Source organism: Cavia porcellus, unplaced genomic scaffold (assembly GCF_034190915.1).
Source record: "Cavia porcellus strain 051 isolate PalLab524CR breed Dunkin Hartley unplaced genomic scaffold, mCavPor4.1 scaffold_10, whole genome shotgun sequence".
In the NCBI taxonomy this organism is placed as follows: domain Eukaryota; kingdom Metazoa; phylum Chordata; class Mammalia; order Rodentia; family Caviidae; genus Cavia; species Cavia porcellus.
The window spans coordinates 62,352,679-62,375,704 of record NW_026947493.1 but is presented as its reverse complement, the minus strand read 5'-3'; the positions used below and the strand labels follow the sequence as shown (position 1 = coordinate 62,375,704).

At 34.3% G+C, this 23,026-nt stretch overlaps 1 protein-coding gene and 1 non-coding gene across 2 annotated transcripts in view; both read left to right on the top strand.

Moving 5' to 3' along the window:
• Mmp16 (matrix metallopeptidase 16) overlaps positions 1 to 23,026 on the top strand; it is a 252,987-nt gene that overhangs the window by 156,521 nt on the left and 73,440 nt on the right. Inside the window, exons 5-6 of the mRNA XM_003479993.5 lie at positions 13,580 to 13,741; positions 15,590 to 15,801. Coding sequence (XP_003480041.3) covers positions 13,580 to 13,741; positions 15,590 to 15,801 — 374 coding nt within the window. The remainder of the gene's footprint in view (positions 1 to 13,579; positions 13,742 to 15,589; positions 15,802 to 23,026) is intronic.
• On the top strand, positions 10 to 128 carry LOC111754698 (5S ribosomal RNA). The gene has a single exon (XR_002789371.1). It is a non-coding gene; the product is annotated as a 5S ribosomal RNA (ribosomal RNA).

The window sequence follows — 23,026 nt, the reverse complement described above, 5'->3', positions numbered from 1 at the left end:
CAAAAAATAGTCTACGGCCATACCACCCTGAACGCGCCCGATCTCGTCTGATCTTGGAAGCTAAGCAGGGTCGGGCCTGGTTAGTACTTGGATGGGAGACCGCCTGGGAATACCGGGTGCTGTAGGCTATATAAAAAAAAAAAAAAAAATTCAAAAAATATTCTATCTTTGGCATAAATGGGTTAAAGGATAATTAAAAATAAAACCAACTTCAAATTAGGGGCTTGTATATTTCAACTTTTTAAGTCAATATTTCAAACACATTTTCAGTTTTCCTGTTTGTGAAAGAAATTTCTGAGATTACAATGAAGTTTCTGTATGATTTGATTTTCATAAAAATCTCTAAAAATGTCATGAAACATAGTTGCTTTATTCATTGCTTTACTTACAAAACACACATAGAGACACATACAAATCTGACAAGATGCATACAGACATTTAGGTTATGGTTTCCTTCCAAGTCATGAATCCTAGAAAGAAAACATTCTTCAGACATTGAAATTCTTAACCATGTTGCCAACAGAATATTCTGCCAACTTTTAAGCTAAAACCCTGACCTTTCATACATTTGTTTACTTAAAAAAAAGACATTTTGTGAAACCTAGTCTGAAATACTTTAAATGAGTTATAATTAAATAATATGTTTAATAAATCACACACTGATATACAACATGCTTATTATTTAAAAAAAAGTCTTCTCATTTTCACTTCCATTTTTATCCTGCTATTTCAGTTTCAGAACTCTAAAGGCAAACTAAAGAAAGCAGATAAGCAAAGCACTTAGGTGACATCATATCCTTTTGCAAGATCCGGAAATGCTTTTCAAAAATTGCTGTGTGAACACTAACCCAATCATGTATCTTCTGATGTGATTCATACGTGATATATATATATATATATATATATATATATATATATATTTACTGGTTTACTAAAACACTTTTGATAAACTGGCTGACCTCCCCTCATAAATAATGACTGTGCAAATAATAATTAAATCTGTGATTTTTCCATTTGTTATTCATACATGAAGGAGAGTATATTGATAAAATGAAATTTTACATTTTGGTCTTAAAACACAAACATGAGTTGGAATCACTGTTCTGAAATGAAAATTATAGAGAGGCCAACACATCTGCCTTTACTTATTAACATTAATATCTTTAACCAAGTTGACAAATTTTATTTAAAATAGCTATTTTCTGAATTCAGTCCCCAGCACTACAAAATAAAATAACATGTGTGAGAAATACTTGATTGGTTCACTTGATGTTTTAACTAATCATTATATAACTTAGCTCAGTAAATGAATGCCAACTTTTCTCTTGGCAGACATAAAGTTCACAGTGTGCTAAAAAGTCATAGAAACTCAATATTATAATTACATATTATACATTAATTGTGATATATAAGGTTCACAGTGTGCTAAAAATATAGAAACTCAATATATTATGTATTATATACTATATATGTTAATTGTTATACACTATATAAGAAGATGTATGTATGTAATAAAGCATTAATATAAATTATTCTATAAAATATATCAATATATTAAGCTGCTAAGGTTGTAATTGGTTTAATGTTTTGCCCAGACTTCTTGGTTTAGCTTTCCTGTGGAACATCTTGGAAAGACTTACATTGGAGAGAGTAAAGAAGTAGGGTTACGTTAGAGGAAAATAAAGAATGAAGAGACTCCTTAAAAATATTAAAAATTCAAAAAAAGCAGAAGCAGACTCTTTTAGAGTAGCACTTCAGTTAGAAGGAAAAGTAAAATCATCAAGAGTTTAGAATGAGTCATAATGAAGCTGTCATGTCTTATATACTATACTCCTGCTGTTTGATTTATGTTTCAGAGTTTCATGAGAACACATCTGTGGCAAGTTGTTCATAAATCTCAGAACAAATCCTTGAGAACTGAAGGGTTTTGTTTGCTGTTTTTTTTTTTTCTATGAAAATAGAAAACTGCTCACACCTAAACCAATGGGTCTATAATATGATGCAAATGAATTATCATTTTTTTGGCAATGAACTGAAAACAGCCAAATTTAGAGAAAAAAAAAACTAAAATTCTATGCTCCCTCAATTTTTAAACTGTAATTCTTTAACCTGTTTTTGCTGTCAGAAACCAAGCAGTAGTACTTGAATATAGGTCAGTTGTTTCTGCCCATGTCAACACATCCAGCTACAGAGAAACGTGTTGCATGGATGTATTCTAAAAGCCACTTACAGTCACTCTTCAGACTCAAGACACAAAAACTCATTCAGAACTTTCTGGAACTCCTTTTCATTTGATTTCCTGTTAACTCTCTCTTCTGTATTTTTCACAGTAGAACTTACACATTCCTTTGGTGAGGGGCTCTATTCTAGTCCTCAAGTGCTGGTAATTTTGACCCAATTATTCTCCAAGTTTTGTTTCCTTCAGGTTGTAAAAATGAACCAGGAGGGTACTGGGGTCTGTTGAGGCACCCTGATGGCCCCACCACACCAGGTTCTTAAGTGCCTGCCTTCCGCAGCCGGAAATTATTTCCCCAGGGTTTCCCTAAAACTGTATAGTCATGATTGATGTTAATAAATGCAAAAGGAAGGCTAATTAATATGATTAGACCACTTCTATTGCTTACTGGCACTAATCTAGGTGTGGTTCCAACTTTCTCATAGAAACTAAACCCATCTCTGTTAGTGATCACATATCAGAAAGACATTCTGGGATTGTAAATCTGGCAAGAGGACAGCAAAAGGTATGCAATTGTCAAACCTAAAATAACAACTCTGGTAAGGAAATGAGAAAGAGTATTGTTTGACTGTTCCCTGGGAACAGTCTCTTAACCTGAATGGCATGTTTTCCCATAGAAGAGATGCATGAAATTTTATAATCACAAAGCAAAAAAAAAAAAAAAAAAGTCGTAAATAAATGCATTTATCAATTTTTGGTAAATATTTTTACTCTACCACTAAGCTATATTCCTAGCCCCTTACCCCTCGGTTTCCTTTATTTTGGGATAGCTTCTCAATAAATTGCTTAGGTAGCATGCAACCTGGTCACCCACTGCCTCATGAGTGCTAGGATTATAAATTTTTGCTACCACAGATATCTTTATTTGTGGGGGTGGGGGAGACTATGGGTAATAGATATTAAATTCAGGATCTGAGCATTGAGCTACATTCCCAAGCCCCTACTCCTTTAAAATTACTTTTGAGGCAATAAGTCTTTAACTTTCCTAGACTAGACTTGAACTCACGATTCTCCTGCCCCAGCCTCCCAGTAAATTGGCATTACAGGTGTGTGTCACTGCCTGCAGCTCAGATGTTAGAGCATTCTTCGCTTCAGGGTAGATGGAGCCTAGAGGTTGGTTAAGTTTGGGCTACATTCTGAGAAAATGAGCTTACGTATTACAGAATGTTAGGTCAGGTACAAACACTGAGAGAAATGGCTGCTAGAGGACACCAGAGAGTCCAGCATACTTGTGGCTCTTAACTGGAGTGTTTCATCTCTTCACAGTCACAGTGTTCTAGTCAGCCACAAATAAGCAATAAGCAGTGGATTTTGTGTGTGTGTTTTTTTCCTCAAGTACTGAGAATTGAATTCAGACCATGCATGTCTCTCACTTTTTCCTACATTGTGAGTCAAGGTCTTGCTAAGTTGCCAAAGCCTGTTTCATACTTGTAACCTTCCTGCCTCAGCCTCCCCAGTAGTTGGGATTCAGTTTTGAAACACTATGATGAGTATGACTTTTGCCACAGATGCGGCCTTCTCAAAGATGAGACTGTTATGTCAAAGCATATCTCAAAGGATAAAGAAAAAAATTGAAAATTAAAACAAAATTTTAAGTTTTCCTATGATGGCAGTAATGATAGTAAAGCACAACCTTTCAGATTATGACCAATTCTATTTTGATAACAAAATAACAAAATTCAAAAACTGTTTTAATTATTCTGCTATGCAAGGATTTTCCTGTCTTGCTCCAGAAACTTCTTTTCCGTTCCCTTCATCATGTTAGCTCAGCTTCTGCTCACCTGTACATTATTAATTGTGCAAACATAAGGAACTCTGCCTTACTGAATCCTCTTGCCGCTGTCCTTGGAAGTGGCTATATTTTAACTCCAAACATCCTTGCGTACTCAGGCCACACAGCACCAATATCATTTCAGGGTCAAACTTGGATAATACTGGACTCTCTTGTCTCCAAGTATTGACCATGCTCTAAACCTAGTATTCAGAGCTCCCTAAAACTTGATCCTAATGTCTCATCTGGTCACTCACAGCTGTGTGTTCTTGTGACGGTGTTTAATAGATGGATGCATTAGTTTTGGTGAAGTCAACATTGACATTTAGAACCCTGACCTGATACAATGTACTAGAGCTTCAAGTTTTTCTCATATAGTTCTTACCTCTCTTAAAAGTTTGTTGTAAAATGTTTAACGTACAGGAATATAAGCAGTAGTAGAAGTCATAGGTATTATTGTTGCTTCCACTACCTTTCTTTAAGCACTAAACTAAGTCCCAGGCACTGTGTAAAATATTTGTTTAACTTTCCAGCAACACCATAAGGTGATGTTAGATAGATTTCACAAGTGAACTTTGCACAGGTTAATAATGTACAAAATTTTACACAGTAAATATCTAGTGAAGATTTAAAATTGGCTTGTCTTATTCTCTTTTGCATATATTTAAGGTGCACAATGTGTTGATTTGTGTTTACATTCTGAGGTGATTACAATAGAGTTAATTCACATATTCATTACCTCACCTAATTTCTCCTTTTTATTTTTTAATATTTTTGGTGGTGAGAGCATGTAAAATCTATTAACTTAGCAATTTAAAAGTAATCAATAGCATATTGTTGACTAGAATCAGCATAGTGCATTCCATCTCCAGAACTTACTCATCATATAATGGGGAATTCAAACCTTGGCTTGTTTTATAGAATTTAAGTGAGGCAAAGATAACTCCATAATCATACGCAACTCTTTCCTAAGGTAATTATACTTCTTGGGAGAAGTTCCATGGTCTCTCAGAGTCTCTGAGAGTCTTCTGAGCTCAAAAGAGCCCCAAGATACTGAACTAAATTCTCAGTTCCTTAAGTAAGAATGAAGACCCAGATCATTAGAGCTCTTGGTGCTCATATTTTCTAACATAGTAGAAAAATCAATTATATGTTATGGTTATTAATAGTTCAGTAATTCTATAAGTAGTTTCTTCACATGGAAGATAATTAGTAATTTTCAAAAAATTGTTCATGGTTATACAAATAATCCTTCATACTATCCAAATAATAATATGTCAAAAAATTTCAATCAGTTCCTAAAAACTGCCTTTGCAGGTCATTCTTTGATGAATGTTGATTAAGTAGTCACTAACATTAATCTTTTTTGCAGCAGCTGCAAAGGAGCAAATAGACCTCCAGAATCATTCTGACTAATCAGACATAGCTGCCCCAGGGAAAAAGCAGCACTGACAAAGCACTCATAAACAAACAGCATGGCACACAGCTGAGAATGTCTTTAGAAACTTAATGGAGCTTAAGTGGAGAAGAAGTTACCGGAAAGTCCTTGTTTCTCTCCTGGTACAGTCAACCATATCCCAACCTGCTTGGTTTCAGCAACATTTTTTTTTTAATTAAGAGATGCTTCTGATTCACCAAGTATGGACATCATAAACAAAGTATAACCTAAAGGACTCTTAAATATGCTTTGGCCCTGTTCCTCCAAGTTTTCCACTTTACCTGGCTATTGTAGACCTAAATTGTTTTAATTATATTGATTTATGCTGAAGAATTTATTTAATTAAAATATTTGCTACTTGGCCACTTTAAAAATATTTTTACTGGTTTGAGGAGATGTAGTAGATGGCAATCTGTTTCCCTTCTACTTTAAGTGCCCAGAGTTTAATTGAGCCTTATTAGTGTACACTGGTGACATGCTTCAAACTAACCACATTGACAAGGGAGCCCTGAGGAAATGCTGGTGACAGAATTTTAAAAATGAATGTCAATATACTAGAACTTTCTCCTAATCATAGTAATGCAGTTCCCTTCTTTGTTGACAATATCTGTTCTCTAAGACGTTTAAACTTAACCAACAGAAACAATGAAAGTGATTAAAATTCTCTGAGCTGCTGGAATTGTACAGAGGAAGTGCTATAGACAGAATTGTAATGGCCACAAAACTTCTATATGAGATCTTTAATTCCCCGGGGATAAAGTGGTTGTTGGAGAGAGAATCTTTGGAGATGAATATGGTTAGAGGAGGTCATGAAGATGGGACCTACTTGATGAGTTCTGAGAGAGCTTTCTTTGCCACTCTGTCCATATTGTGAAGACATAAAGAGAAGGGTATTTCTGTAAGTCAGGAGGAGATTCCTCTCCAAAACTGACCATGCCAATAACCTGTTCTCCGGCTTTCAGCACCAGGCACCTTACAAAATCATTTAATTCAGGTAGTTTGTGGTATTTTGTTATGGAAGCTCTAGCAGGAAGGTAGTAAATTTTAACACTTTCCCACAGGCTTAAATCACTGGTGGCACAGGCATGATTGACCCACTACAGGGTTTGTACCACTGGTGGTGCAAAAGCGTCCAATCGCTTTTCTTGACCTTTTTACTAATAAAATTAATAAAAATTTATCCAATGGGATAGTCATGCATTAAATATGTTTCTTCTACTTAGTATGTAACTTTGCTCAGTTCAAAAAGTCTATGAAAGTCTCAATTTCATAATCTTTAAAGTAATCATTGTATAAAACCTAACATATATGGAGCAGAGATTTACAAATAGATATAAAGTACCTAGTACTCTACTCAGCACATCAGAATGTTAATTCTTATTTCTCCTTGATGCTTTTATTAGATCATTTTATAAATTATTTTTCCTTTGATTGTTCAAATGGTTGGGCAGTGATAATACTAAACCCTAAAGAAACCACTTTTAAATTCTGGGCATCCATAAGTTAGATTTGGCACCAAATAAAGCTCAATAAAACTTATTCAATGGACTTGTGAGTGCATGTGTAATTTTAAGTTCATTGCAATGCATTTGCTCATCAGTGGTAAGCAACTACTAAATCACTGCACTATCAAACTGGTTTCATAGCAGTCTATGCCTGACTGAGCTGGAGAAGATAATCTGGGGGAGAAGCTAGGGCATCGTTCTTTAGCATGAGGCACCAGGAAAGCAATCCAACAGAGGAAGAGTGCTGGGGACAAAGATAGTAGGCAGGGAGAAGGCAAGAAGAGGGAAGCAAGCCTGCAAGGGATTGGATCCTGCGTAGAATAGTAGACGTGCCTGGAAGAGACAAATGAAAAATCTCCCCAAGATCAGCTTTTCTGAGCATCTTCCTCATAAGACAAAACCGTACCCGAGTAGCCAGGATGTGTACCTCACCTCTCTGTTCCATAGGGATTGCCTGACTAAGGGGTTCAGGCTCTAAAAGTGCTGTAAGAAAGGGGAAGTAATAAAACATAGGTGTGGGTGGGGCTATGGTTCGGTGGTAGAGGACTTGCCGAGCATTTTCTCTGGGTTTGATCCCCAGCGCTGCATAAACAAAAATATAGTCCATGATGGTCAGCACACATTCAAAGTTGCTCAAGTGTAGCCTTTCTTTTCACAGACCTGTCTACCCAACTCCTCTACCTCCTTGCCAGGAATCCAAGGTTTTCCTAACCTCCAGGGGAGTGGCCCATCTTTTCAGTGAAGGGTAAATGGAGTGGGAACAAAGTTGCACATGCAGCATCAAAGTTGCAGGTGCTGGATCAGTTGTTACAAACTCCAGAAATCAAAGGAGGCAAAGAAAAAATTGGTGTCTCCACTTCTGGCATGTTTCCATCCCTGATTTTCCTTCAGATTTAGGGTTACTGCTAGACCCTTCAGAGCTGGTAGGATTGCACAATATTTATGTCCCAGGCTACAGAGCAGCTTATGAGCTAATAAGATCTTTTCAATTACTCTTTCCTATGAATTCTAACTCAAGAGGGAAGGTTAAAGTGCTAAAATATACCATACTAATGATTTTTAATACACAGAGTAACTCGCTCCAAAATTAGTAATTTAAAATAACAAGCTTTTATTACTTCACTTAGTTCAGAAAATGAATCTAGAAGCAGCTGAATTGGGTGCTTTGACTCATAGGATCTCAATGTATACTCTTGTTGACAGGGACGCAATCATCTGAAGTGGTGAGATCTACTTCCATGCTCACTCACAGGGCTGGTGACAGGTTACCTCAATTTTTCACCGTGTATTGTCTTTGAAGGGCTATCTGCACAACATGGCAACTGATTTCTCTGGAGTGATTGATGAGAGAAAGGGGGAAGAGGTGGAGGGAAAGGGATGAGAAGAAAAAGCAAAGCGAGGCTGACAAAGATAGATTCATAGGTGTATTTTATGACTTAACCTTGAAAGTCAATGAAGTTTTCTATATAACACTGGACAACCCGAATGTAACCCTGATATAATGTAAACGTGAAGACCAAATGGCGGATATTGTTGGGGCCATCAATGAGGCTTGCATCTTTCCACTTATGCTTTGAGTCTTCACGAAAGAAACTTGCTGTATGCATAATTTTTGAAGGATGAGGCTCAAAGAAAGCATTCTATCCTGTGCATTTCCTAAGCACTAAAGGAATTTCTACTAATCAAAGATTTGGTGATATCTGCTTTAATTCTAGGCATGGATTTCAAAATATTATGTTTAAATATTTAATTTATGAATCTATTCATGCTTGTTCTATTAATAATTTAATTTTTAAAAGTATTAAGAGCAGAAATAATATAGTATGTGTTAATAATTAAAATATTTACAAAGTCTCAGGATAATCAGAGGCAGTGGGATTTCTTACAGAGAATGACTTTGGGTTTCATTGTTAATGATTAATAAGATTTTGTAAAAATCATAATTTATTGAAACATATTTGACAAAAGTACAAATATACAAGCAAAGAAATGAGAAATTCACACATCAGAAAGTCAAAGTTATAGGTTAGGACAAAGAAACAAGCAGATTCAACAGTGTTGCTGATCGAATATTTGAGTAGGCTTATAGAATTACTGGATAGAAATCCAGAAAGTTTTATGTATGAAATACTATATAGTCACTTTTTAACATTCAGCATATGTCAGAAGAGGAAATAGCATATGCAGATGTGGGGGGTGGTGAAAGAGCTTGAGATAAAATATAGACATAATTATGACAAGGAAATGATAAATAATGCATTATCGTTCATAATACACAGTTTAGTATTCTGAAATTGCATTGGAATTTACAAAGGAAAGGAGATTAGAGATACAATTAAGAGCCACAAATTCAAAATTCAAAATCTTGCAAAAGAAGCAAGTACTATTTCTGTACAAAGAACCAAAAGCCTGATTTCTTTTTGTTGCATGGATGGTGATAAGATCAAGGCATATTAGAATCCAGAATCTCAAATAATGTGAATTAATGATAAGTTACAGAAGTAGTTATTATTTTCATTGCTAAGAAAGAGGTCTTGTGCATTCTAATTGTCTAAATCCCATCATGTGCCAACAACTTTTGTTCCTACTGGAATTCAAATCATAGGGCTGTACTTTATTTAACAACTTGCCCTTTTAAACTATTGTGGAGCTGGGAGTAGTGCTTAATTACATTATTGCCAATCATTTGAAGCATGACAATGACTTGGAGCCCTTGGCCAGCATTTCTGATGATAAGTGCTGTGACATACTCCGTAGGTCATAAGTTCATATCCTGATCCTAACTTTCTTCTAAAACCTTACTCCTGAGATAAGGAGTGACTCCACCCATTGGAAATGGTGATTAGGAAATACTTAACTCATTTGATATGAACAGATGCATGAAGTGAAATTACTAGCACTCTTCCAAACTGATGACTCTTAGGTCTGTTTTATTTTTGTCTTTCTATATTCCTCTTATTAGCCAAGAAAATAATTGTAACCAAGAGATTATTTCCCAGTGAAATATCTGATGATATAAAATGACTTTAATGACGCTGCTGGGCTCCTAGCCAAGAGTTTAGTGAGTGACTGAAAGTGCTGTTTGTCTGCCAGAGTGTTAGGATTAGCTCTTAAGTGTTTATCTAGGAGCAGTGCTCCGGGTATGTTCTTTTCTAATTAGAGGACTTGACCTGAGACACGCAGAAGAACTGGTAAAGCTTTTTTTCTCAGAGGGAAAAAAAAAAAAGTGTATCTCTTGAAAGGCCACATTAAGACTTTTCTAAACTAGAAGCATCTGTTGTGCCAAAAGAAAGTGCCAAAACGCTAAGGCTACACTCTGAACCAGATCTTTCTGCTAAGCTCTGATCTGGCCAGCTGTTCATTGTACAACCAACTCAGTGCCATCTCTTAGAGGTTTTCTTCCAGATTCAATACTTGATCTCCATTGGTCCTTTGCCTGCTGTAATTGTCCTTTATTTTGCCAGTGGGTCTGCTCTTAGTAAGAGTTCCTTTTCCCTCTCAGCCCAAGGGGAGTTAATTCCAGTTAGCCTGTAGCATGCTCCTGTCTATCTTCCTAATACATAACATAATATTTCAGGTGGCAGTCAGATTCATTCCAAAGGCATTGGCTAGTATGAGATTTGCATTTAAATGTGACTGTGATTGGACATAAAAATGTTCTTTATTTTAGAGCTGGGGTTAAAAATTCTGCAACTAACAATTACTATAGTGTCTTTTCTTCTCACTTATGACTATCCTCTGAGACAAAATCCTAAGAAGTCTTCTCCCTAAATTGCATAATGTAGTTTCCATATTTATTTATGAATAACTATCTCCTATTTTTATTCATTGTGTGTTAGATGATACCCTGTCTTTTATTCCTATAGTTAATTTGTGCATGCTTCTGAGACTAACCCATGTGTTTTATCCTAACCACGCTCATCTGTCTTAATGTTATACTTCTAGTCTACAGTTGCCTCCTAAATCCCTTTGGCATGTATCCAGTTGGATTTGACATCTCTAATCACTAAACATTTAAAAATCATCTGTGAGTTACCACTCAAAAAACAGAGCATCTGATAACTCTGGTCCTCTCCAATCTCCATCACATATTTAACACACACACACACACACACACACACACACACACACGCACGCACCAACAACCAGCCCTCTTTATGGTGGTAATTTCCCACATCAGTGATTTCAATTTCATTCTTCCTGTTGGCTGGGTCAAAATCTTCGCGTTATCTTGGACCGTATTCTTTTCTCATTCCTAGCACCATATCTATATGAAGTGCTGTGACTCATCCTTCAGTGTATCTAGAATCACTCACTGCTGTCTATCTCCAGCGCTGCTGCTTTCACCCAGGCTGACAGCTGTTTTGTTTGAATTATTTAAGTAACTCCAGATCTTGATCATACTGCTTCCCTCGTCCCTTGCTGTCAGTTCTCTCAGAAGTAATTACCAGTGATCCTGGGAAAATGGAAGTCAGATGGTGTTACTTGCCTCCTCAAAAGGCTTCAGTGCTTCCTAGTTTTGTTAAATTAGAAGCCAAACTCTGAGTATTATCTAAAATGCCACACATGCTCTAGCCCACATTCCTACTCTGACCTCATCATCACTATCGTTTGTTACTCCTTGTCACTTATCGCTGTAGCTAGCACCTGCTTCACGCCTCTACCGTCTTTCTTTCCAGTCTCTGCTTGTTAGAGTTTAAGTGCTATGAAGGCAAGGTTTTTTTATTTGTTCGTTATTATGTTGTCAATCATAGATATGTGCCTAACACACAGTAGGCATGCAAGACAGTCATAGAATGAATGCACTATTTGAAGGATGAAATTTTTTTTCATATGACTATATTACTAATCTGCTGTTCATACTAACTGTGCAATCTATGGTAATAATTAAAATATAACCTCTGGACTCAGAATGAGACAAGTGTGAATACAACTCTGCCTTACTATTTAACTTAGAAACATGTATATGCTGTCTCCAGGCCTTGTTTTCTCATTTTAAAAATGGAGCTGGGAAAAGTGACTGGGTGACTTACAGTATTGTTAGAAGAATTAAATGAAAAAATGCAAATAAAATATTTATGATGCCTATAGCATAATAAGCTTTTTGTAGATAATATATGCTTACTGTAGTGTATATATATATATATATATATAATTTGCTTCATTTTTCAGTGTCTTCATTTTCAAATAAGTAATTTTATAATAAGAGAAAGTAAGTTCTTTGAGGCCAAAAATGGCAATTCCTATTTCATTTTTAAAATTCTGAATTTATTTCAGACCAGCAGTTAATCAATTGTTCTTTGAGAATCAGGTAATTCCCTGGAAATGTTTCAGTGGTGCAAGTTCAGTGTGCTAATGTTGATAAAGAGCCAGGCCCATGATTTCATCTATTTCTCCATGATAGATTACCCCAGAGTGGGAAAAATGTTTATTTGTGTTTAAAAAAAAATAGGGCTGTCTAGGGAATTAGCAGTGTGAATTCTAAAAATTGTTGAAAAAGAATTTTCCTTAAGGTGACATTCATTGAAATTATCTGCATTTGTGGCAAGTAATCCATCAGCAATCATGTTAACTTTCACTTAGAGATATAACAATCTTACTCCCATGATCCAACTAAATTTTTAGCAAGTATGGCTATGGGACTCTTTTCTTCAAAGTGTGGTTAGTTAGGATAATCCAGGAGGAGATAGACACAGAGTCCTCAACAGACTTTTAACTGCACTCAGCCGCATCAGGTATCTGCAGAATTTGCAGTAATACTATGCAGGTTTACAGTAAGAATTTTTGGAGCAATACAGCAATTTTTAAATCTATATATTTTGTTAGAATCATACGTGAATTAAGGAGAATTGATATTTCTACAGCTCTGATTGAAATTCCTGTTAATATGATCATTAGAAGACAGCTTTTATTTAAGTCTTCTGCATTTTTGTATTCTCTGTACTTATAGCAAGCAATAAGTTAAAGCCTTAATCTTACAATCAGAATCATTATAGTTCTAGTTACAATTGTATAAATATTAGAATCTGCTGTTCTAAGCATGTACATCCTCTGTGCCTAATTTACTCATCTATATAAAAGCAGAGATTATATCTGCCCTAAGATTTTCACAAAGTTGACAGAATTATGTTATGTGTAAATAAGTCCTATTAGGTTATATGTGAAAGTTATAAAAGTTAGATATCATGTACCATGTACTGTATATTTGGAAGAATATTTTAAGAGCAGTTTGGTAGTATCAGTTTCTGATCCTGCATTTCTTATTTTGTTCTTTTCCATTTTCTAAAGTTTTATAATTTTTTATAATGTTTTATATCATTATCACCTTTTTAAAATAAGAATTGAATTTTGCTGGTAGTAATGCCTTGATAACTTCATCCAGATGAAGTAAACAATTCACTTTATTTTTAGCGGGGGTAATATTTTGCTAATGCTAAATTGTTGTTGTTGTCGTTGTTGTTGTTGTTGTTGTTTTAACTTTTTATCGGTACCAGGGATTGAACTCACGACCACCTGCTTGCAAGGCAGGTGCTTATGCCGCTGAACTAAATCCCCAGCCTCAATGCTAAATTGTTTTCAGCAGTTTCTTGCTTGTATATCACTAATTTCCATTCTTGTCATTTTCACAGGAAATGACTTATTTCTCGTAGCAGTTCATGAGCTGGGACATGCTTTGGGACTGGAACATTCCAATGATCCCACTGCCATCATGGCTCCATTTTACCAGTATATGGAAACAGACAACTTCAAACTTCCTAATGATGATTTGCAGGGCATTCAGAAGATATATGGTAGGTTGACATTATTTCTGTTTGGTTAGTCCTGCAGTGAAGTCCAGGATTCTTGGCCTGCTTCTGTGAAGTAGATGCTCTAAACATGTGAGGCAGAGAAAACCTAAAGAAAAATATCTGGACTACTGGAAAAATTCTATCAATTTATTTTTGTTCACAGTAGTCTCGGATATTATGGTATAGGTTATGGGAAGATCTTAGGCACCAAAAATGCAAAAAACTTTCATATTTAAGACTCAAGTCAAAGTATAAAATGAGTGAAAATAATAAATAAAAGTAGTAGGAAATGTAAGACTTTCATATAAGATGCTGAGATATTTGGTACAAATCAAAAGATTGGTTTAAAATTTCTGAGATTTGATGTTAGGTAGTTCCAAGAAAGAAGAATTTTGAAAGTCAAGAAAGTACCATTATGGAAGAGATACAACAAATTTATCTCAAAGGCATAATATTATTGATGAAAAGTGAAAGTTAACCTATGAAGGAGTAAAAGTTAACAAATGTATACATTTATTAACATACTTCAAAATAAATTTTTAATATAGAAAACTTTTTATTTATGGGTTTCACATAGTAAATGCAAATTAACATGGCGAAGACTATCCTTCATGTTTACTATAGTTTTAACTCACTTAGCATTACCATTGACCTTTATAAAGACATTTATTTCGCATAATTATTAACAACTTGACATTTACAATTTACATATAACAAGCCGACTTTACTAAATTAATGAAGTGAAGATTTCATTTTTATAATACAAAGACAAATATGTACTCTGTATGTTAATATCAAGTATCCAAAAGGTGTCATTTGCATTTTTACACAGTGTAATTCAAGTTAACTACCCTATGTTGCATTCATTAGTCTCTCAGTTTTAATATATAAGTTTTAGCGTTATCTCAGGGTTAAAATAGATTTGGAAAAAAAAAAAAAGGTCAACTTTGTGATTGTTTCTGTTTCATTGAGAACTAGGAAAAGACACATGCCTGAACATTGAATAGTTTCTATGTCGAATTGGACTCTTCTACACCTAAGTGTATATCATCAGGCATTCATCTTGCGTAGCTGACTGAAAAAAAAAATTCTTTATGATCTCATTAATTAGTAGTCTAGACTAAAAGTCTACAAAAGAATATCTTTCCTGTATCTAAATATTGTGGACAGCTTTGTATTTCTTTTTGAAAACCTAACTTCCTTGAGGAGTGATATTTAACATCTGTGCCAAATTATATGTGTAAATTTTGGCTTAATTTAGAAACCTCATTTTGGAAATACTTCCCTGCATTAATTTTTACTGGTTGTATTTTTAATAAGTGGATGTTTTAGATTTGATATTTAAATAAAATATGCATCTAGCCATTTGTCCAACATTTTAGTAGAAAATAGGGCAACAAACATTAGAAAATATAGAGATATAATATATAAATTTTGATCACAGATTATTCTCTTGAAAATTCACAGAAAGTCATTTTCTGTCAAAATTCAGGATTAATTTTGGTGAAGCTTACTCCAATATTCATATGTACCACCCACTTCCAACAAAACACTTGATAGCAGTTTTCAAATAAGGAGCAAGGAGAAGCTATTTTAAAAGTCATTTAAAAATGAACAAAGAAATGTCAATTACATGGATTCAGAACTAGTGTGATAAGGAGAATGTCTTAGAAACTTGGCAGTGGTTTGGTGGGTAAAATGATTCACTTTTCTCAGAAAATGAAGGATCTTAAGACCACTTAGCTTGCTTAGTCTGTGGCCTTTGCTGATAAGTGATTGTTCTCTGTAGCATATTTTCCAGCACTATTCCAGTTTTAAGTGAGCCAAGCACTGTCCTCATGTTTTCAAAAGGTCCACCTGACAAGATCCCTCCACCTACAAGACCCCTACCGACAGTGCCCCCTCACCGCTCTATTCCTCCAGTGGACCCAAGGAAACATGACAGGCCGAAGCCTCCACGGCCTCCCACTGGCAGACCTTCCTACCCTGGAGCCAAGCCCAACATCTGTGATGGGAACTTTAACACGCTAGCTATTCTTCGCCGTGAGATGTTTGTTTTCAAGGTAGGAGGCTGTGATTTTTTTTTTTTCATGATAGATCAAGTGTCTAGTTGCTTTAGAAAACAAGTTCTCATTCAATCTAACAATACCTTCCCAAGCGTCTCACAGTAGAAGTTTCAAAAAAGAAAAAAAGCATCCTAAAAAGTAGATGCACAAATGGGCTTAAATGTCTGGCAAAAGATTGCTGTAATATTCTATTTGGGGAATGCATTTATGTCAGCAGAAGCTAAAATGCCTAGAAATGTGAGGGTTTAAAAATGCTGTGTGTCATGAAGAGATAAAATAGCATAATTTAAATCATGAATAGGAACTAATAAGGATGATTTGCTTGGGAGCTTAGTTGTTTCCAGGCACACTGAAGCTATTGTATTTTTGGTTTACACATTTTATGAGATACTTGGAGTTTCATTCCACCATTACTGCATTGTTTTTTAGAAGTATTGATCATTTTTCTTGGTATCTGTTTTAGTTATTTGAGTAAGTCTCTATTAGACTATTATTTTGACTTCAAATAAATATATAGATGTTATTTTCTTTAGTAAGGCATTTATATCTGCTCAATTAACATTATTATTAGTATTTTACTTATTTATTTATTTTTGGTACTGGGGATTGAACTCACAACCTCATGTTTGCCAGGGAAACACTTGAATCACTGAGCTAAATCCCTGGCCTGAATTATTTTTTAAAAGGTTATCAGGTAGCACATTTTTAAATGTGTTTCTGGATTTTCAGATGATACTAATGAACAGTGTATCAGATGTACATTATATAATATTGAAAGGTAAATAGACTGTAAAAGTAAAAATTACTTCTTCCCTCAATTAAAGGACAATATAAATAAAAGGACAATATAAATTAAAGGACAATATAAATTTGCATTCTGGCATTAGACTATTGAAATAGGCACATTTTATGACTATTGTCCATTCAAAATAAAATATTCTGCTTTCATTTTTGAGGGACATGAATCAATACATAATGAAATATTACCTTACTTATACCAACTTCCCTGTTTACCAAGGTAATAATTTAAAATATAGATTTCATATAATTTTAATTAGATCATGTACTTTATTTCCCTTATGGAAATGTAAGATCTAGGTTTGATGTAGTACGCACAAGGTCACTGTGTTTTCCAGAAAAAAATCAATGAATTTCTTCAAATTCATTGCATACACTTTTTTTAATGCTACAGGTGTCCCGTAATATTTGTTTGGATGCAATCATTCAATTTCAAGTAGGCTAATAAATTCAAATTTAAAGAGTAAAGAAAAAACTATATATATAATATCTGTAAATATATCGTTTGTCAATGTGACTTAGTCCAGGGCACATATTTGAAATGAAAACAAATACAATTCCTTGTTTATTCTGCCAGACACTAGATGTAAGTTGATTTTACTGTTTTGGCTGAAAATTTCTACACTGCAGCTTTGTAGCTTGACAGCATAGCAGCGTAGTGAAATCACCGAAGTGTCAACCTTCCTTATCTGTGCGTATGATGGGAAAATGACTCTGGTTGCAGTTTTTCATTATTCCTGTCTGTCTAAAGAGATTGTTACTTTTCAAAGACACTGATATCTCTGTCTGGCAATCGCTTTCACCAGTGTCTCTGCTTGCTGCACATTGTGCATGCTTAGTAAGTGCGGTTGACTGCCAGATGGGTTCTGTGATCACTCCCTTTTAGAAACGAGAATACATGAAAAAAACCTCATAGTTCAAACTCTCAAGTAAATGTCCACTGTTGTGAATATTAGCACACACATCTAAAAATATAAGAAAGAACTGTTTAAGCTGTTAGGTCCTCTTGAACTCTTTTAATCAACACTTCCAAAAGATAGAGTTTTCTTTTTTTTAATTTTAGTTCTCGGTTCTCTTTCTAAGATTAATTTCTGTTGATGATAACACATGTGATATGGTATGATTGGTCTCCAGTTGCCTAATTTCACCTAACTTTATAGTTTCTGTATTTATCTCACCTTTTATATAATGAGTATACCTGCTTATTAGGATTTATTAGGAACCAAGAATGTGTGAATTAAAGCTTGCATCCCTGTCTTTAGAGCCTGTCTTTAGAGAGCTTATATTTCAGGAAATCAAGGCAGACATGAATATAAATACTTACAGATCATAAGAGTTCAAATTATGACATTTAAACAAAGAGAAAGTACAGAATTTTTTTTTGAAAATACCCAAGTTTTTCTGAGATGGTGCTTATGATTAATCTTAAGAGTGATTAGAATTTCCTAAACTTATTAAGGAAATGTTGACTACTCTTGTCCCAATTTTTCTCTGTATACTAATTAATCTAGACTTCTTTCGCCTATAAATTTATGTCATTATGTTATTGGCCACAGGATTAAATCCATAGGCTTAAACTCATTTGCTGACTGCTGACCAAATCAAAGGAGACCATTTATATTGGTGAAAAGCAAAAAGGATTTCTTCAAAGCTAATGCTGAGGAGATGAAAGAGCCTCATGTGTCACAAATCGACATCTCACTGTGAATGGGTGTGTGGGGTCTTTTATATCAAGGAACAGTGGAGGAGGGGGTACATGAGACATTAGATATGCCCAGACTTGTTTCATTCCTCCCTGAACCCCAAATTTTTCCTTCCTTAACTGTGCAAATGAAATAGAATTTTGACTCCCAGGGCCAGTGTCTGTGTATCCCATCCATTCTCCCGGGCTCAGGAAAAGTGGGTGTGTGGTTATTTACTAGGTCTGATGAAATAGTTTGCCTCTAAAGAAAAACATCTAATGAAGTTCTATTTTGCCACGCTGGTTACAATTGCCCCGTACCTGGTCTTCCTATCTGCCAAACTGTCACTTTATTTTTTTCATTTTATTTTTTCATAGATTTGCTTCTTGTTGACTCTGTTTCATATAGATTTATGAATGCCCATTATTTGATCTTTCTCTTACCATGTGGCTTGATCTTCTATTTTTCTTTTTTACAAACTGTATGCAAACCAGAAGCCTTTTTGTTTCATTAACACTTCAACTTAATGGTCCTTTTTGCCTTAGCTTTACTGTTTGGAAGTTTCTCTCTCAAACTTGTATTTTTTCAGTCCTTCATGCCTCGGTGTCTGCCAGATGTCTGCCCCATCCTCTCTGACTGTCTTCACCTCCAGATCTTTTTGGTTATTTTTACATTTATTGTCCACCTCCCTTATTTCTGATGGGAGAGTATCTCTAACTAGCAGATAAACTTCTGCAGACCTGAACTTGGTTCTTGTGGGCTTCACAGTACCGAATAAGGAAGTCTGTGTAATAATTATATCATCAAACAATAGGTAGTGTATCATGTTTATAGTATAAAAATCAACTACAATGGAAATACAGAATTATAGTTTATTCTACTAAATTTTTATTCCTTGACAAAGATTTCAGCAAGTATTATTTATAATAATATTTATAATTTCTTAAGCAAAAAATAAGAAATTTTAGATATAAGCAAAGACAACATCTTTGATTAGTTTCATTTTCTTACTAGGAAGAACCATTTCTATAATAAAATTTTTGCTTGATTATTTTTGATAGCTAGTTTCCTCTCAGATGATTTGCTTCATTTTTTTTTATTTCAAATACCCATTTAGCTACAGTGAGTTTATCTAAATGTGTTTCTATTGGGTAGGGAATATTTGAGAGGATATATATATATATATATATATATATATATATATGCATGAGAAAGTTAAGCCCTGTAGTTTCATAGTCTTTGGGGAATGTAAATCACCTACAGAAAGGAAGTGAAAAATCAAAACAAAATACCAAGGCATGGGGGAAAAAAATATAATAACAAAGGAAGCTTTGTCCTTCCTTGGATGAGGTGATTTTAAGACTACTCCCTGAAAAATATAAACCGAGTTGATAGTAGTAAGATCTTGATTATTCAGATTCTTACTCTCAATGTGCCTTTATACTGCAACATAGAAACACTATTTTGGTCATTTTATAAAATGAAGGAAAGCAGAAGGCAGAACTAGCCAGCTTCACACAGAATATATTTCATATACAAAAATTCCTATTTATGAAAAATGCAGCTGTAAACTATGTTCTTTTACAGCTAGAAATAAGAAAAAAAAAACACTTTATCTACTGCCTGAAGTTCTTTTAATGCAAAAAGGTGGGGAGGGAGTGTTCTTGTGGATTGTTAACCAGTTCTTTATATCAAGGAGAATAAGCAAAAGCCAGCACCTTATACAGCAAGTTAAAAGGGACACAGCTATCATGGTGAGCACGCTAAGAAGAACATAGTAAGCATCGTAACTGTAAATAGAGATGACTAGCTTCATGGGCCTGTCAAATGAAAACATTTCATCATTTTCCAAAAATCTCAAGCTGAAGCAGTTATCTTCTATAATAAAATTATTATTTATTTTTGTTACCAGTGATTGAACTCACCACCTTGTGCTTGCCAGGCAGATGCGTATGCCGCTGAGCTAAATCCCCGGCCCTTTATATTTCATTTTTTAATATCAATTTAGTTTCTGGTCATTCATCACAAAAATATTTTTAGGGAAAGCCATCTTCATTGATGACAACCTACTTAATTCTATTGTAAGAACCATAAATCTGAATAAATACAGAGTATGGTTCCACTCCTTTTGACTGAAAGATGCTTTTTTATTTTGTGTTTGTGTTGAAGAAAGCCAAGGAAGAAGAGAATAGAAAATGCTACCTGGAAAAAATACAATAGAAACATAGATTTTGCCTTCAGTTATGTCTCCATAATCTTGATTCATGACCAAAACCTTCATAAGTGGTCAACCTTAGACCGCTCTTTACTTTTCTATGAGATTTTTATCATTCTGTGTTTATTGCTACTACCTCAGTTGAAGTCACCATCACACAGCATCTAAATCTCCAGTTTTTTTTTTTTCTTGTTTCTTCTCTTCGTCTACCTGCTTAGGCCCTTTGTCTAATCTTTTGTCAACACTACAGCCAGAATGTTATTGTAAAACCGTGCATCAGATCATACCAACCTCTGCCAGCAACCCTTGAAACCTTGAATTTGAATAAAAGCCTGCGTTTTTTCCTGTTGCCCGTGAGGGTCTGTGATCCATCTGCTTCCCCTGCTTTTCTGATTTCCCTTAGTCCTTTGAAGCAGCATTATCCCATTTCAAAAGAAAGTTAAACAAAAAGGGCTGGAGATGTAACTACATGGTATAGCATGTGTAAAGCCTGGATTCAATCTGCAGTACAATTAACAAAAAATAAATTTAATGTAAAACTTTAAAAATATGTTTTTGGCAGAGAATCTAAACCATGCTTTACAAATGAAAAACACTGTGAGAAATAACCCAAAACTTGATAATTTAAAAATACTTTGAGTCACAGTTTAATTTTCTATAACCAAAGTGTCACCTGGTCACAGGACACTGTAATTGGGTCTAAATTCACACAAGACCAAAGGAAGCAATAACCAAGACACTGTAAATAGAGAATTAATTGAAAATTCCTTGTAATACAAGATCACACTCTCTCAAATATTTTGGGTAAATATTATAGAAAGAAGCAGAAATTGTGTGTAATAATTTTAAAGTAAATATTAATTGATTTTCAAAATATTTGGATTCAATTATGGGTTAAGATAGCCCTCTGAAATCTTCAATATTATTTATTGACATTTCCCGTTCAGATACTGGTGGCATTATTAAATAGAGATAGGTTCACAGTCACCAGAATTTTTAATTTCTTTTTCAGACACTTTATTTTAAAGTGAGTTTAAGTATTTCAAGCATATATTTGGATTTTAACTTTGTAGTCATTAAAACTATTTTAACAGTGTTATACCATTTAATATAAACTTGTGGGACATATCTGGAAATTAAGGTATGCTTTATCATGTACATTTTGATATAAATTTACCCCATGAATATGACAATTCTGGTGTCTTCTGAAAGTACATTTGTGGTCCATGTTGACAATCGTTTTAGTACATGGCAATATTAATCTGCCTATAGACATTAATAACCCAGCTTTTTTTCAAAAGTGTAATTTTTCTATTCAGCCTTTAAAAAATCTATTACCTACAAATAAGCAAAGTTTAGTTTCAAGGCATATTGCACAAAAAAGTGTTTTTATTGAAAAAAGTTTTGGGAATCTTTTCAAAATTTTCTTTCGTATTTAACTTCTTTGAATTTTTAATTTTGACTTCATATTTCTATAGAGTAAAAGATATGTTTTATTTCTTCTAGGTATTCCTTTCAGTTAACTCTGTTGGGCTTTTCACTGTGGCTTTTATTTGTGTTATTTAAAGATTCAACAAAGTGTTCAAAATTTGTTTATGTTTCACAAGAAGAGTTTTGTTGTTGTTATTTTTTTTTTTTCCCTGAGACAAGGTCTCACTGTAGCCTGGGCTGGTATTCAACTCACAGTGATTTCTTGCCTCCAGATGTTGGAGTTACACATGTGCCTTCATGGCCAGCCAAGAATAGAGTCTTACATGCTATAATTGTTGGAAAAATATATAAGTCTTTCTAAAAATCCCGTGAAAATCAGTAGGAAAAATATTAATGTAATTAACATTTAAGAAAGATGCCCTGAACCGTAGTATAAAAAATAAAATGCAACTCTTGTGCTAGACTAGACTAGACTTCTAGTGCTAGACTCGAACCAGCTAGACTGCATAATTTGAGAAAAAAAAATCTTGACATAATTAAGCAACAAATAGAGATCAACTTAACTAGCAGTTTCTGGCCATTAGTGGTATTCATTGAATGCTTATTAAGTGAATAATATTTCTGAATCTAAGTTTTTCTTCTTTTGGCTTTTAGTTTCCATAGGGGAAATTTTGGACTACGTTATTCATGAATCTAGACCCAACACTTAGTACTTAACAGTAACACCTTCTAATTATTGAAAGGAATAAAATATGTAGGATCTATAAACAAAAACAGGAAAGTCACTGGACATTGATGATACATATTAAAATATATTAAATAAAGAGAGAAATTACAGTGTGCTTGTAGGGTAATAATTAGTATTGGAAATCATCACTTTCTCACCGTATCCTACAAATTAAAAATTATTCCCCAGTCATGCTTCTAGTAGGATTGACATGGAGAGAAATAACTAAAAGCAGGACTTCGAGATTTTAACTCATATGTAAACAGAGTTGTAATTCACACTGTATAAATTGTAAGACAAAAATTCAAACCTAGATTCATCAATCAACACCTCATATCAAAGTAGTCTTTGGTAGTTCAGGATGAGTGT